The sequence below is a fragment of the Apaloderma vittatum genome, unplaced genomic scaffold (assembly GCF_000703405.1).
Source record: "Apaloderma vittatum isolate BGI_N311 unplaced genomic scaffold, ASM70340v1 scaffold33449, whole genome shotgun sequence".
NCBI classification, from domain to species: Eukaryota; Metazoa; Chordata; class Aves; order Trogoniformes; family Trogonidae; genus Apaloderma; species Apaloderma vittatum.
In genome coordinates, this window is record NW_009736437.1 from 6027 (window position 1) to 17969 (window position 11943).

An 11943-nucleotide genomic window follows, 5' to 3' on the forward strand; every position below is an offset into this window, starting at 1 on the left:
TTCTCACGCCTTTCCTTGGTTATTCCCTTCAGATTATGGACTCAATCTGCCCCAGCTTCTGGCTGTAGGTACCTGAGAGTAAACACAGGGCTGTTTATAACCCATGAAGCACCCATTACTTTTAAAAACTGGCATGATACGAGCCCAGGAGCGTAGCTTGGGCAAAGTCTTCTTTCACCTATAAGGAGGAGGCCCCCGCTAACCTCAGGCCAGTCAGCCACGAGAAGGTTACGGAGCAAATCCTCCTGGAAGCTATTTCCACCACATGAAGGAGGTGACTGGGAACATCCAGCAAGGGTAAATTTTTCCCAACTAACCTGATCATCTCCTACAAGATGTCAAGAGGTGTCACAGGTTAGAGGAGGGCACTGTGTTCTCAACCAGCCTGTGGCTGATACCAAACTGTCTGGAGCGGCTGAAACGCTTGAAGCTGCTCTTCAAAAGGACTTGTCTCGGCTGGGCTGATAGGCACCTCATGAAGTCCTGCCCCTGGGACAGAGTAATTCCTTGCAGCGATACAGCCTGGGGATGGACTGTCTAGAAAAAAGCTCAGTGGAACAAAAAAAACAAACCTGGGAGTCCTGGTACACCAAAAGCTGGACAGGATTCGGTGGGGTTCTCCTGCAGTAAGGCCACCTGTCAGCAGTAAGCTCTGTCAGCAGGTGTGCAGCCAGCAGGTTGAGGAAAGGGATTTTCCTCCTCTACTCAGTATTTGAAGATCACATTTGAAGTACTCTGCCCAATTTTGGGCTTCCCAGCACAAGAAAAGCATTGAGCTACATGAACGAGTCCAGTGGAGGGCTGCCAAGGTGATGGGGAGTGGAGCACGTGATGCACAAGGGAAGAATCACAGAATGTTGGGGTTGGAAGGGACCTCTGGAGATCCCCCAGTGCCACCCCCTGCCAGAGCAGGGTCACCCAGGGCAGTCCCACAGGAACACGTCCAGGCGGGTTGGAAAGTCTCCAGAGCAGGAGACTCCACACCCTCTCTGGGCAGCCTGGGCCAGGGCTCCGGCACCCGCACAGGGAAAAAGCTTCTCCTGATGTTTTTGTGGAACCTCCTGTGCTCCAGCTTGCACCCGCTGCCCCTTGTCCTGTCACTGGACATCCCTGAGCAGAGCCTGGCTCCGTCCTCCTGACACTCCCCCTTTCCATGTTTCTAACCAGGAGTGAGGTCACCCCTCAGGCTCCTCTTCTCCAGCTGCAGAGCCCCAGCTCCTCCAGCCTTTCCTTCCCAGGGAGATGTTCCATCCCTCCATCATCCCTGGGGCTGCGCTGGACTCTCTCCAGCAGTTCCCTGTCCCTCTGGAGCTGAGGGGCCCAGAACTGGACACAAGATTCCAGATGTGACCTCACCAGGGCAGAGCAGAGGGGGAAAGAAAAGGCAAAGGAGATAGCTTGCTGTCCACAGTGACCCACACAAGGTGTGCCGAGAAGACGGACCACTCTGGAGCCTTCTGGAAAGGACCTCATGGAGGCCTATTTCCATTCCTCTGCCCCAAGCAGCATCAGCAATACCTATTTCGCTCCTGAGGGAGGTTCATCCAGCCTGTTCTTAAAAGACTTCCCATGGTAGAGCCTTCTCCAAACTCCTCACGGAATTTTCAAGACTGTGCAACTGTTAGCAAGTCAAAAAAACCTTGCCTGTAATCTCTTCATTGAGATCATCACAGCTATATCGCCAGCACAAATTCAACTCTTACAGCGTAACACCCGTGTAAAGCAGAGAGTCACCTCCACGGGAACCACGTCCTTGTAGGAAGCAGTTACTACAAAGTGGGGCTGTCACGGATAGAAAGCTGAAGACTACGATGAAGAAAAGTACAACACAGGATAAATCACTAGACACAAAAGCAAAGTCATAAACAAAAAATCTTGGGGTGATATCAGCTCTTCAGAGATTTTGCAGTTCTGGTTGTGGTAAGTAACCGGGGACGGGGCAGTGACATCACCTGATACTCTGCTCTGCACCGAAGATGAGATTTTCCATTTGAGGTTCTCTGGAGAACACAGCACGGAACCAGGGAGGTGAGGTCTTCAACAAAGACATGCAAACCCGTGCTGTTACCACAGAGAGGCCCGAATATGAGACAATCTGTAACTTACAGCTGTAAAAATACTACATGCTCTTCCCCTGAAAATCATTTTAATACCGGCTGCAATTTCAAAAAGTAAACTTAATGTATAATTCGTCCAAGAGGACTAGGTACAGTTCGAAGAGCAAGTATTGCCAAACCCGATGAACGTGTCCCAGAAGATCAACAGACTGAAATCTGACAGCAGGTGACAAAAACCCAGCGACCAACTGTTTGTCTCTTTTGAACGCATTGTGTGTACTCAAAACTCAAACCAGCCTAATAATACTTCTGGGATCTTAATCTGGCTTCCTGCATAAAACAACCTACAAGACTTCCTCAAAGTTGTACTGAAACGGAGAGCTTCTGTTAGGAACACTGTTTTTAGAAAACATCAAATCCTGGTTTAGACACAGCAAAAAATCTACCAAAAAGGTCTGATAAAACGTTCCAGAGAATCATTACCCTTGTTCTCTACAATTTGTATATTTTTATTTCATATATTCGTAAATTTTTATTTCGTTTTCTTCATCAGTCTGAGTATTTCTAGTTTCAACTTGAAGGCATCAGACCTTGCTTTCTCTTTTACCAACAGATTAAAACCCCTCTGTTCCTCGGGTAAGCCAGCGAAGAACTAATTTCCTTCCCTAAAAGAGATGATGCTTCATAGCTGGTCACTGCACTTCCCAACCTTTAATAATCTTCAGATTTCTTCTCCAGACAACCTCCTTGATTTGTGAGCACGAGATGGTGAGAGCACACTGGAAAATCTATCTAATGAACTCAGGGGTAACGCACTTTTGTTACTAAAGGATCCTACACTAAGTCGGCTTCTGGAGCCGTGACTGCCAGCAGCACATCCAGCCCGTTCGCGTCGCAGGGAGCTTGTCTCAGCTCCCCACAATGAGTAAAGGTTTTTAGTCATTGTTTCCAGGGATATTGTACAGGGAAAATATTAAGCGCAGACCACACACCCTGGTTTTAGCCATACTCGGTTCCACGCAGACTGAAATACTGAAACTGGCTGTGCCCACCACAAGAACAACTCCAATCGCTGTGAGCGGGCTGTGAGTTTAATCATTACTTGGCAAAACTCTGGCAATTAGTAAGTATGAGGGGAAAGCTGTGATATTCTGTTCTTCCCAGCTTGTTGACAACAGTTTATAGCAACGCAACAAGAACCAGTCCCTAAAGGCCCTCGGCAGAGCAACTGCTCCTCGTTCACAACTGCAGCTCCCAGCCATCCAGCTCTACACCCCCTTCACGCCAGTCACAGAATCACAGAACGTGAGGGCTCGGAAGGGACCTCAACACAAGGAGGATGGAGATCTGCAGGAGCGGGTCCAGAGGAGGCCACAAAGATGCTCAGGGGCCAGAGCAGCTCTGCCACGAGGACAGGCTGGGGGAGCTGGGGCTGGTCAGCTGGAGAGAAGGCTCCGGGGGACCTTAGAGCAGCCTCCCAGGGCTTAAAGGTTACTGAAGGTGATGGGACGAGGGGTAATGGTCTCAAACTGAGAGAGAGTAGATTCAGATTAGATCAGGAAGAAATTCTTCACTGTGAGGGTGGAGAGACACTGGAAAATGTTGCCCAGAGAAGCTGTGGGTGCCTCATCCCTGGCAGTGCCCGAGGCCGGGTTGGACGGGGCTTGGAGCAACCTGGGCTGGTGGGAGAGAGGGGTCCCTGCCCAGGGCCGGGGGTTGGAACCAGATGATCTTTAAGGTCCTTCCAATTCAAACTGTTCTCTCATTCTGTATGAATGCAGACTTGACAAACAGAAACCAAGCTGGGCAACAATATTAACTACAGTTATTCTGATACCCAGGTTTTTATACATACCAACATTTTCAAGATGTTCCTCCAGCTTACTGAGCACAGACTCAAAAAGGGCATTGCTACAAAGATCCTAAATTTTAAAAAAAAAAATTTTCTGAGAAGAATGCAAGTCTGAAGATGGCATATTACTTGTAAACATGAAGAGTATCAGTCTTCCCTTTGGGCTGTGAAAGACTAAATTTTCTCTCTCCCAGCACAACACGATATCTTGACAACTGCACTCACCACATCTGAAGGCAGATCTTGTTAGGGGCCTCGCTGAAGGAATTCAGGGCTTTGTTCACATAATAACACGCTTCTTTTGCCTGAAGATACCTCAGCAGGCGTAACTGATCTCCGCGCAGGGAGGCGGTGGCAGACTCATCCACAGCAGGATGAGTAAGTCCCTTTAATCTTTCTTCGCTGCCCACAAACCACGTCACCGTAATCCAGCTGAAAAACTCCAGAAATGCCTCAAAGTAAGCCAGAGAAGGTTACTGACACATTAACCTCCCTTTTGCTTATTAAAAGAAAAAGTAAGAGCTTCCAAAGTCAGAAAACCGATTGCTCTTGGCTTTGAAAGGCCTAACTATGAGACTAAAATGTTTCAGTGGCCAAGGTTTAGAGAATTCTCTTGTAACTTCGGGAAAAATGGGATCCTTGCTCCTGCCTGCAGTCGCTGGGGAGCTGACGGTGCTTCGCTGCTGGAGGGATCCTTGAATGGTTTAACCACCCCGAGCACCAACCTCGCCTGCTGATTTTTTATGCTGTTCCAACCCTCTCCAGAAAGCCAAGGATATTCTGAGTTCAGTAAGAAAATGTGGCCAATAAAAAAAAAAATCTATTTAAATTAGTTTTTAAAAATCCTCTGACAGCCCCATATAAAGGAAACCCAGCAGCTCGGGAAGCTCTGGCAGCGTTCCACGGGCGGGCACGGCCGCAGATGTGACATTCCTCTGGCTGCCTCAGAAACGTGGAACCCCCAGCTGTGAAGATCATCTAACAGCAACGCTGAGCTCTGCGCACTCTGTAAAATATGTATGTACATGTATTACAGCATCAAGAGGAAAATACGAGGAGCTATGGATTGTGCAGGTCGGAAAGCCCATCTTGATATTCATTTTGGGGACATCCTAAAAGCATCAAAGAGGTTTATTTTTGACACACCGACCGTCCCACTGCAGTTTCCCCTCTCCTTCTTACCAAGCCGTTTTCCCATCCCCTGCTCCGCGGCGAGACACCGCCCACCCTTCTGAGGGACCTTGGCAGAGAACCGACACAGCTCCAAGGCCAGGCTCGTTTCCCGTTTTTGCTCTCCCTGCTCCCCCAAAGCGCAGAGAGTGTGAGGCCGTCTCAGTGCAGCCACAGCGCCGGACGCTCGCTCCCTGCCTGCCCTCGAGAGCTGCTTCTATGACCTTCCTGCGACTCACTCAATGCTCAGATTGTGCCACCTTCTCCAGGTAAGAACCTCGGGATCATTCGGTCTCGCATGACTTGCCGCCTCCCACGTTGCCCGTAAGAGGGTAGCACGTGCAAATCCCATCTCCACCTGCTTCTGCCAGGGGCACACAGAGGTCTGAAAAGTCCCAATCGCCACCTGCACCGCCCCGAGGAGCTTCTCAGGGCTGGCTTAGCCCCACTTCAGAGAACGAGGAAGGCTGGAATGGCAGCAGTCGCTCTTCTTCCGTCCAGTTAAAGCTGTCCCTGCTCGCTGGGGGAGGCTGGACTCAGCGACCTCTAAAGGTCCCTTCCCACCCAACGCATTCCACAATTATGCATGAGTGTAAGAAATCTCTTTTGCAAAGGAACCTAAAAATCACTGCTGAGTTAACAGCTAGACTGGCACCAACCCTTCTGATTTTGGACTCTGGAGCCTTTACCTGCTCAGTGCTAAATGTTCAGAAGAAAGAATTAAGGGAAGGCATCCCAAGATAAGAATTAAAATTAACCGAGCTACAGCGCTGTCAAGCAAAGTTGTAACGTGGCATTTCTAAGATCACGTAACATAAAACAGAACAACAGAGGAAGAACACATGCTATATAGTGCATCCTTTCAAAAAAACCCAAGCAAAACACAACTCCATCAACAGCCAAGAAAGATTATTCTGCTGCACGGGAATAGGGGTCAGCACCGCTTCACACACAAGCAGAATCCTTCAAGAGCTAAGACAGCACCGCACTCATCGTCCTCTACTTTGTGTCAACTTACTGTGACTAATTTTGTCCACAGACATGGATAAGAAAGGAATTTTCAAGCTCAGAGCATCCTGGAAATAGTTCAGTATTAGAGATTCAATCCACTGTTAAAAGTCTTTGCCAAAAGCTCCTAGAAATTTCAGGGAAACAATTCTAAGACATTACCTAGTTATCACTCCAGGGTACACAAAATCATTTACAAAATCACGTCAAAAGTGTCTCAGATCTTGCAGTTAATCTGCCTTTTAGGAAAATTGACTAACACACGTTTCAACGGTGCTTCAGCCTCACTTTAGGAAATCAGCCTCTAGATGCCATAACCGTGAACGACACTTGGAAACTCAACACATGCCACCAAGATGGACAGACACCTGCCCGGCATCGCAGGCAGCCCAGGGAAAGGGCTCCGAAACACAGACCGAAATTCAGCAGGGGCCAGATCAGGTAACACGGCTGTTTCGCAGCGCGGCCAGGAGCAGTTTCGCTCCTGAAAGCGATTCGCAGCCAGTAACGGAGGAAACCTGAAGTGTCAAACGGTGACGCCGGCAGAAAGAGAACAGCAGCAGCTACACTCCTGAAGGCAACTCTACCTTTACAAAGCTGGAGGTTCAGCTTTACTAATTTCACGTGAAATTCAAACAGCTTCCTAAGGCACAAACCAGGCCGCCGTGAAATACTTGGGTCAAATAACATTTCAAAGTGGGGCCCGCGTGCGCCGTCAACTCACGAGCAGCGCCCGTGGTACGTTCCTGCTGCAGCAAGGCTGAGGTACGTGTCCTCGCAGACCAGCTAACGCACACCCAGTCCGTCTGCGTCTGATCCCAACTCCTGCAATATCCATCTCTGAGGTACAACCCTAATCCCCGCAGTTCTCTGCACAGCACACGAACGTCAAGCGTTTCTCCCCCGCGGATGAGCCGACACGCTCTAAACCTCCTGTTAAATCAGCTGAAGTATCTTAACATGGCTTAGGGTAAAATCTCAGAACATGAACAACTACGGCCAACGGATCCATTCGAAATCCAGGAAATATGCGTATTAGCACAGGCTTTGAGAAACTAACTTTTTTGGCCATTCTGGGACTGAAACGAGCAGAGGCCAATCAAACCACAGAAACATGAAGTCAAAGGTGCACGGAAACCAGAAATGGTGAAAACCCCTGGTGCTTTGACTTGAAATCCCAGGTTATCCCGGAGATGGCATCTATGAGGGCGCTACGAAAAAAAATTGACATTTTGTCACACAATCCCCGAGTTGTAATGAGTAGCCCCAAAGAATCATTCTAACATGTTCATTATGTTTTTTTTAAATATATGTATTTTCTCATTTTGGGTGTTTACGCAGCCCTCGGTGGTCTACTGCCTTTTCAGTTCCTATAAAGAATCCACATTTTTAAATTTATGTATCTTCTCAATGCAAATACGTTCCAAAACGTGCCATTTCTGAGCCTCCCTTTGACCTTCATTATTTTACAGCCATACCCTTATAAGTAAACACTTTACACTTGGCCTAAAAGGGAGATGCTATTCTGGGTAATTACAGAATTTATAAGACTTTACGCACATGGGCATTATTAAAATCAAAATCTTGTCTAGTTTGGAATTCTGCTTCAAGAGTGTCACGGAGCCAAGCATCGCCGGTCCACACTGTGAATTCGCTCCTCATCTCTGTCCCGTAACAAGAGACGCCTAAACTTGAATTACAAGTGTTTTATGGTATTTCTTTAAACAGTATTAAGCAAAGTTTTAAATGTGTCAACACCGACCAACTGTTACAGACCGTTGCCCACAATATTTCAGCTGCTTAACCATTCCTGGGAAGGAGCTGTAACTACTGCAGCAAAAGCTCATGTCCTCGTCAAAAATGTGTCACAGAACCATCGAACGGCCGAGGCTGGAAGGGACCTCAGAGCTCATCTCACCCCACCCCTGCCATGGGCAGGGACGCCTCTCAACCAGCCCAGGTTGCTCCAGGCATGCTCCCCCACCCGGCCTTTGCCCACCCCCGGGGGGGGGGCAGCCACAGCCTCTCTGGGCAATCTAGTCCAGAGTCTTGCCCCCTCGCACTGAACAATTTCTGCCTCAGATCCAATCTAAACCCGTTCTCCTTCAATTCAAACCCATTTCCCTTGTCCTGTCGCTGGACACTCTTGTCCAAAGTCCCTCCCCAGGCTCCCTGTAGGTCCCTTCAGGCACTGCAGCAGGGATAAGGTGCCCCCAGAGTCTTCTCTTCCCCAGCTGCACAACCCCAGCTCCCTCAGCCTGTCCTCGCAGCAGAGGTACGTCCACAGCCTGACAGCAAAAACAGGTCAAAAAAAAGACGGAGCCTAAAAGGAAAATCCAAGCACCGAAGGTTTTACCTCGCTGTCCGGGCTGGGCTGGATAACCTCCCAGGTCTGAGAGTCCACGTCGTAGCAGTGCAGCTCATTGGGCAGCGTGTTATCCGCGGCGCCGCCGAACACGTAGAGGTGCCGGTCGAAGGCAACCATGGTGTGGCCATACCTTCGCTGCGGAGGAGGCGGGGAGCCTCGCAGTAAGTGCTCTGTGGGAATCCGTGTCCAGCTGAGACAGTAAACACAAAACTGTTTGTTTCTTCACAGTGCTGGTCTGTGACCCAGATCACAAGAATAAAGAGGAGCTCTGCTACAGCACTTACTGAACCTGCAAGAGCACAGACGGCGACTAATCCGGCAGATTTCTCGACTACACGTTGCTCGACTTTTGGCTGAAAGCGTGATCAAGGCAATGTGGCTCCATAACCCAGCTGTATTTATGTAAACCCCTAGAGATCCCAGCTCGGGAGGGAATCTGTGATCTCTGATCCCACATTTGAACAGCTAACCCTTCTAAGCAAAGGGCACGACCCTGACACCATCTCCCACTTCGATAAGGCGTCGCTTATTTGCTATGACAGCCCCGTTTCAGCCAAGCTCTGGAGGCCGCTGGGTGTTGTTTCAGCTGTGGTTCCAGTTCAGCCAGTAACCAGACCGACCAGGCTGTCAGAACAGACCAGTGCAGCTGTATTCCCATTTTGGGGCATTTTTATCTCATCGGAGGGGCCACATTTTCAGAGCAACGGTCAACACTCTGAGCAAGTCGCACCAAATATCTCAGACTGAATACTCAAGATTTTAAAAAGTACCACGCATTTGACATTTCCCAGTGATTTCACCGGGAGCTGGCGTTTCACAGGACCTCTGCCTGGTTTTAATCAGCTATTCAGACCCCAACTTTTAAGGAAGGTAATATTTGGCTTCCCATTCTCAATACACTAAGACTCACGCTTTTTGAAGTGCATCTACTAAACTTTCTGTTTGTCTGCTGAGAAAGACCAATCTGATGCACGTGGCAAACGACGGTCTCATGTTTTATCTTATCTCCCCTTCCTTGTCACCGTATTCCTCCTCAACACCCTTAAATATGTGCATTACTTAACTCAAGTAGTCAAGGATTATGCGGATTTTGCGTGACTTAACTGTCTACACTTACATCTTCTCCTTGAATTCAAACTGGAAGAGATTATTGGTAATCTTTGCTCCACTCTGGCCAGAGAAAACAAACATCTTGTCTTTGCAAACAGCGACGGGAAAATTACAGCACGAGGGAGGAATTTCACCGCTTTGTTCGATCTGGAAGATAACGAGGTTCGAAATTAAAAATATGTTACCGCAGTGGGCTGAGGATGCTGCGGGTCCGGGCAATACAGGGGCAGACAGACAGACAGACAGACAGACCGACTGACCACATGGCAGCAGCGCGTGCAGACAACCAAGTCCCTACAAATCTGGCTCCAGGTAATCAACTAATGCCGTGCTTATGCGTCTGCACAGCCTGATTTTCCCCTGGATAAAAAGGAGGGGAGGCCGATTTCTAAAGCCCCCGATACTGTCAGGACCAGGATTCTGATCTCGACCGCTCGCAAAGCTCCCAGGCTCCGGCCACGGTTAAAGCAGGAAACACGGTCCCTTCGCACGAGGGAGCACAGCGAGGCCACCCCAGGCAGCCCAGCTGGCAGATTCACAAGGAGAAGATATCGCACTTTCATGTACACTTGACAAATATACAAATGAAATGAAATGTGAGCTGCTCCCTTTGGCCTGCGGGACAAAGATACTCCGAAGAAGGGGACAGTGCAGTTCACCAGAGGGAATTTTAAATAATTCTGTGTGAAAAATAAAAAAGAAAATTCTACGTGTTGGTTGAAATTAAAGCTTCTTACCTCTTCCCAGCACGTTAGCTCTCTATCCTGCAGGCCAATTGTCCACATATCATTTAACCTACAACACAAAAAATTGCTTGATTTGAAACAGTTTCTTTTCGGTAACTGTCAGCTCACGGAGTTGAAAGGACAGAGATCCTGCTCTATCAGCATTCCTTCTCCTGCACAGCAAGAATCCCTACTTCCACTACCACAAAAAAAACCTGTTAGAATCTTTCTCTTCCGTACTTAAATGTATCCCACCATCCCAGCTTGCTTCAGCATCTGTCTGGTTACACGTTACACGCAGCTGACACCCAGTGAACAGTTACCCTGCCTGAAGCTTAAGGATTTGAGCTAGTTAATCTTCAGGATTTTTACAGAAAACCCCCTGATTACCTCCTACCCATCCCTGCTAACCCCTGAGACCGGCCACAGGAATTATTTGTGTGGCTGAATCCCACCTCCAATACACGAAGGAGGCCGAAGCACAAAACCTGACACATCGCTCACTACTACGCATCTGCCTCTGCTTTTCCCAGTATGAGTTACAGTAACTACAGATGCTTCTTTGTTCAAATCTGCCTGGAGGCTGCTGTTCCACAAAAAGACATTTTTTTAACGTGATTAGACATATTTAACATAAATTAGACAGCTCCTCTCCACCCAATCCCTCCTTCCAGCTAGCCAAGGTCCTCAGGGAACTCCCTAAGCTGGAACTGAGCAATTCCAGAGCGTCATGCATCTTTCTCCAATTCCTCCTCCAGAAAGAAAGAAAAGATCCCATCTGTTTTACCAATTAACTGCAGTTCTCTCAGAGACTTGGAGGAGCTGATAACTTTTCTGTGGATCTTCCTCAGAAGCAGAGGCTGCCCAGTGGCAGCTCCTGCATCAGGACAATCTCTACACACTTTCATGATGTAAATACTGTGCATCGACGTAAAACACCTCTCAAGTTCATCACGACAGAAAACAGGTGGGTGTTCAGAACGGATTCTTCCCGGACAGGCTGAGGCAAAACACAAAGAGCTGCCAGGTGGGACAGAGCACCAGGCTCTCCTGACTCCTCAGCACCACTCGTTTCCAGTCTCTTCCCATCCAAAATCTCATCTCCTTTCAACCTAAACAATATCACAGATTTGGGGAGAAGCAGCTGACATGCTGTTCTTAGCTCTGTCATATGGCTTCACAGAAAATCCATCCTTTGTTCCGTAAATCCCCAGTGACATCAGGGGGCCTGCGGGTGGGTCCAGTTCTGTTCACCTTTTTCAGCGACCTCGATGACGGGACGGAGTGTCTTCTCAGCAAGTTTGCTGATGATACGAAACTGGGAGGTTTGGCCGAGACACCTGAAGGTTGTGCAGCTGTTCAGCAAGATTTGAACAGACTGCAGAGCTGGGCAAAGAGCAACCTACCAAGAGCAACCTAACCAAGTGCAGAGTCCTGCATCTGGGGAGGAATGATCCCAGCACCAGCACAGAGTAGGGGTCACCCTGCTGGAAAGCAGCCCCGGGGAGAAAGCCCTGGGAGCCCCAGTGGGCAGGGAGTGTCCCTGGGCCAGCCCCGTGCCCTTGTGGCCAAGAGGCCAGTGGGGTCCTGGGGGGCACCAAGAACAGTGTGTCCAGCAGGGCTGGGGAGGTTCTCCTGCCCCTCTGCTCTGCC

General features: G+C 48.9%; 1 protein-coding gene across 1 annotated transcript in view; it reads right to left on the reverse strand.

The window, feature by feature from the left end:
• Positions 1 to 8443: 8443 nt before the first annotated feature.
• LOC104279628 (leucine-zipper-like transcriptional regulator 1) overlaps positions 8444 to 11943 on the reverse strand; it is a gene marked incomplete at its 3' end in the record, with an annotated part of 6457 nt that continues 2957 nt past the window's right edge. The window contains exons 4-6 of the mRNA XM_009876966.1: positions 10303 to 10360; positions 9573 to 9712; positions 8444 to 8645 (exon numbers count right to left, since the gene is read on the reverse strand). Coding sequence (XP_009875268.1) covers positions 8444 to 8645; positions 9573 to 9712; positions 10303 to 10360 — 400 coding nt within the window. The remainder of the gene's footprint in view (positions 8646 to 9572; positions 9713 to 10302; positions 10361 to 11943) is intronic.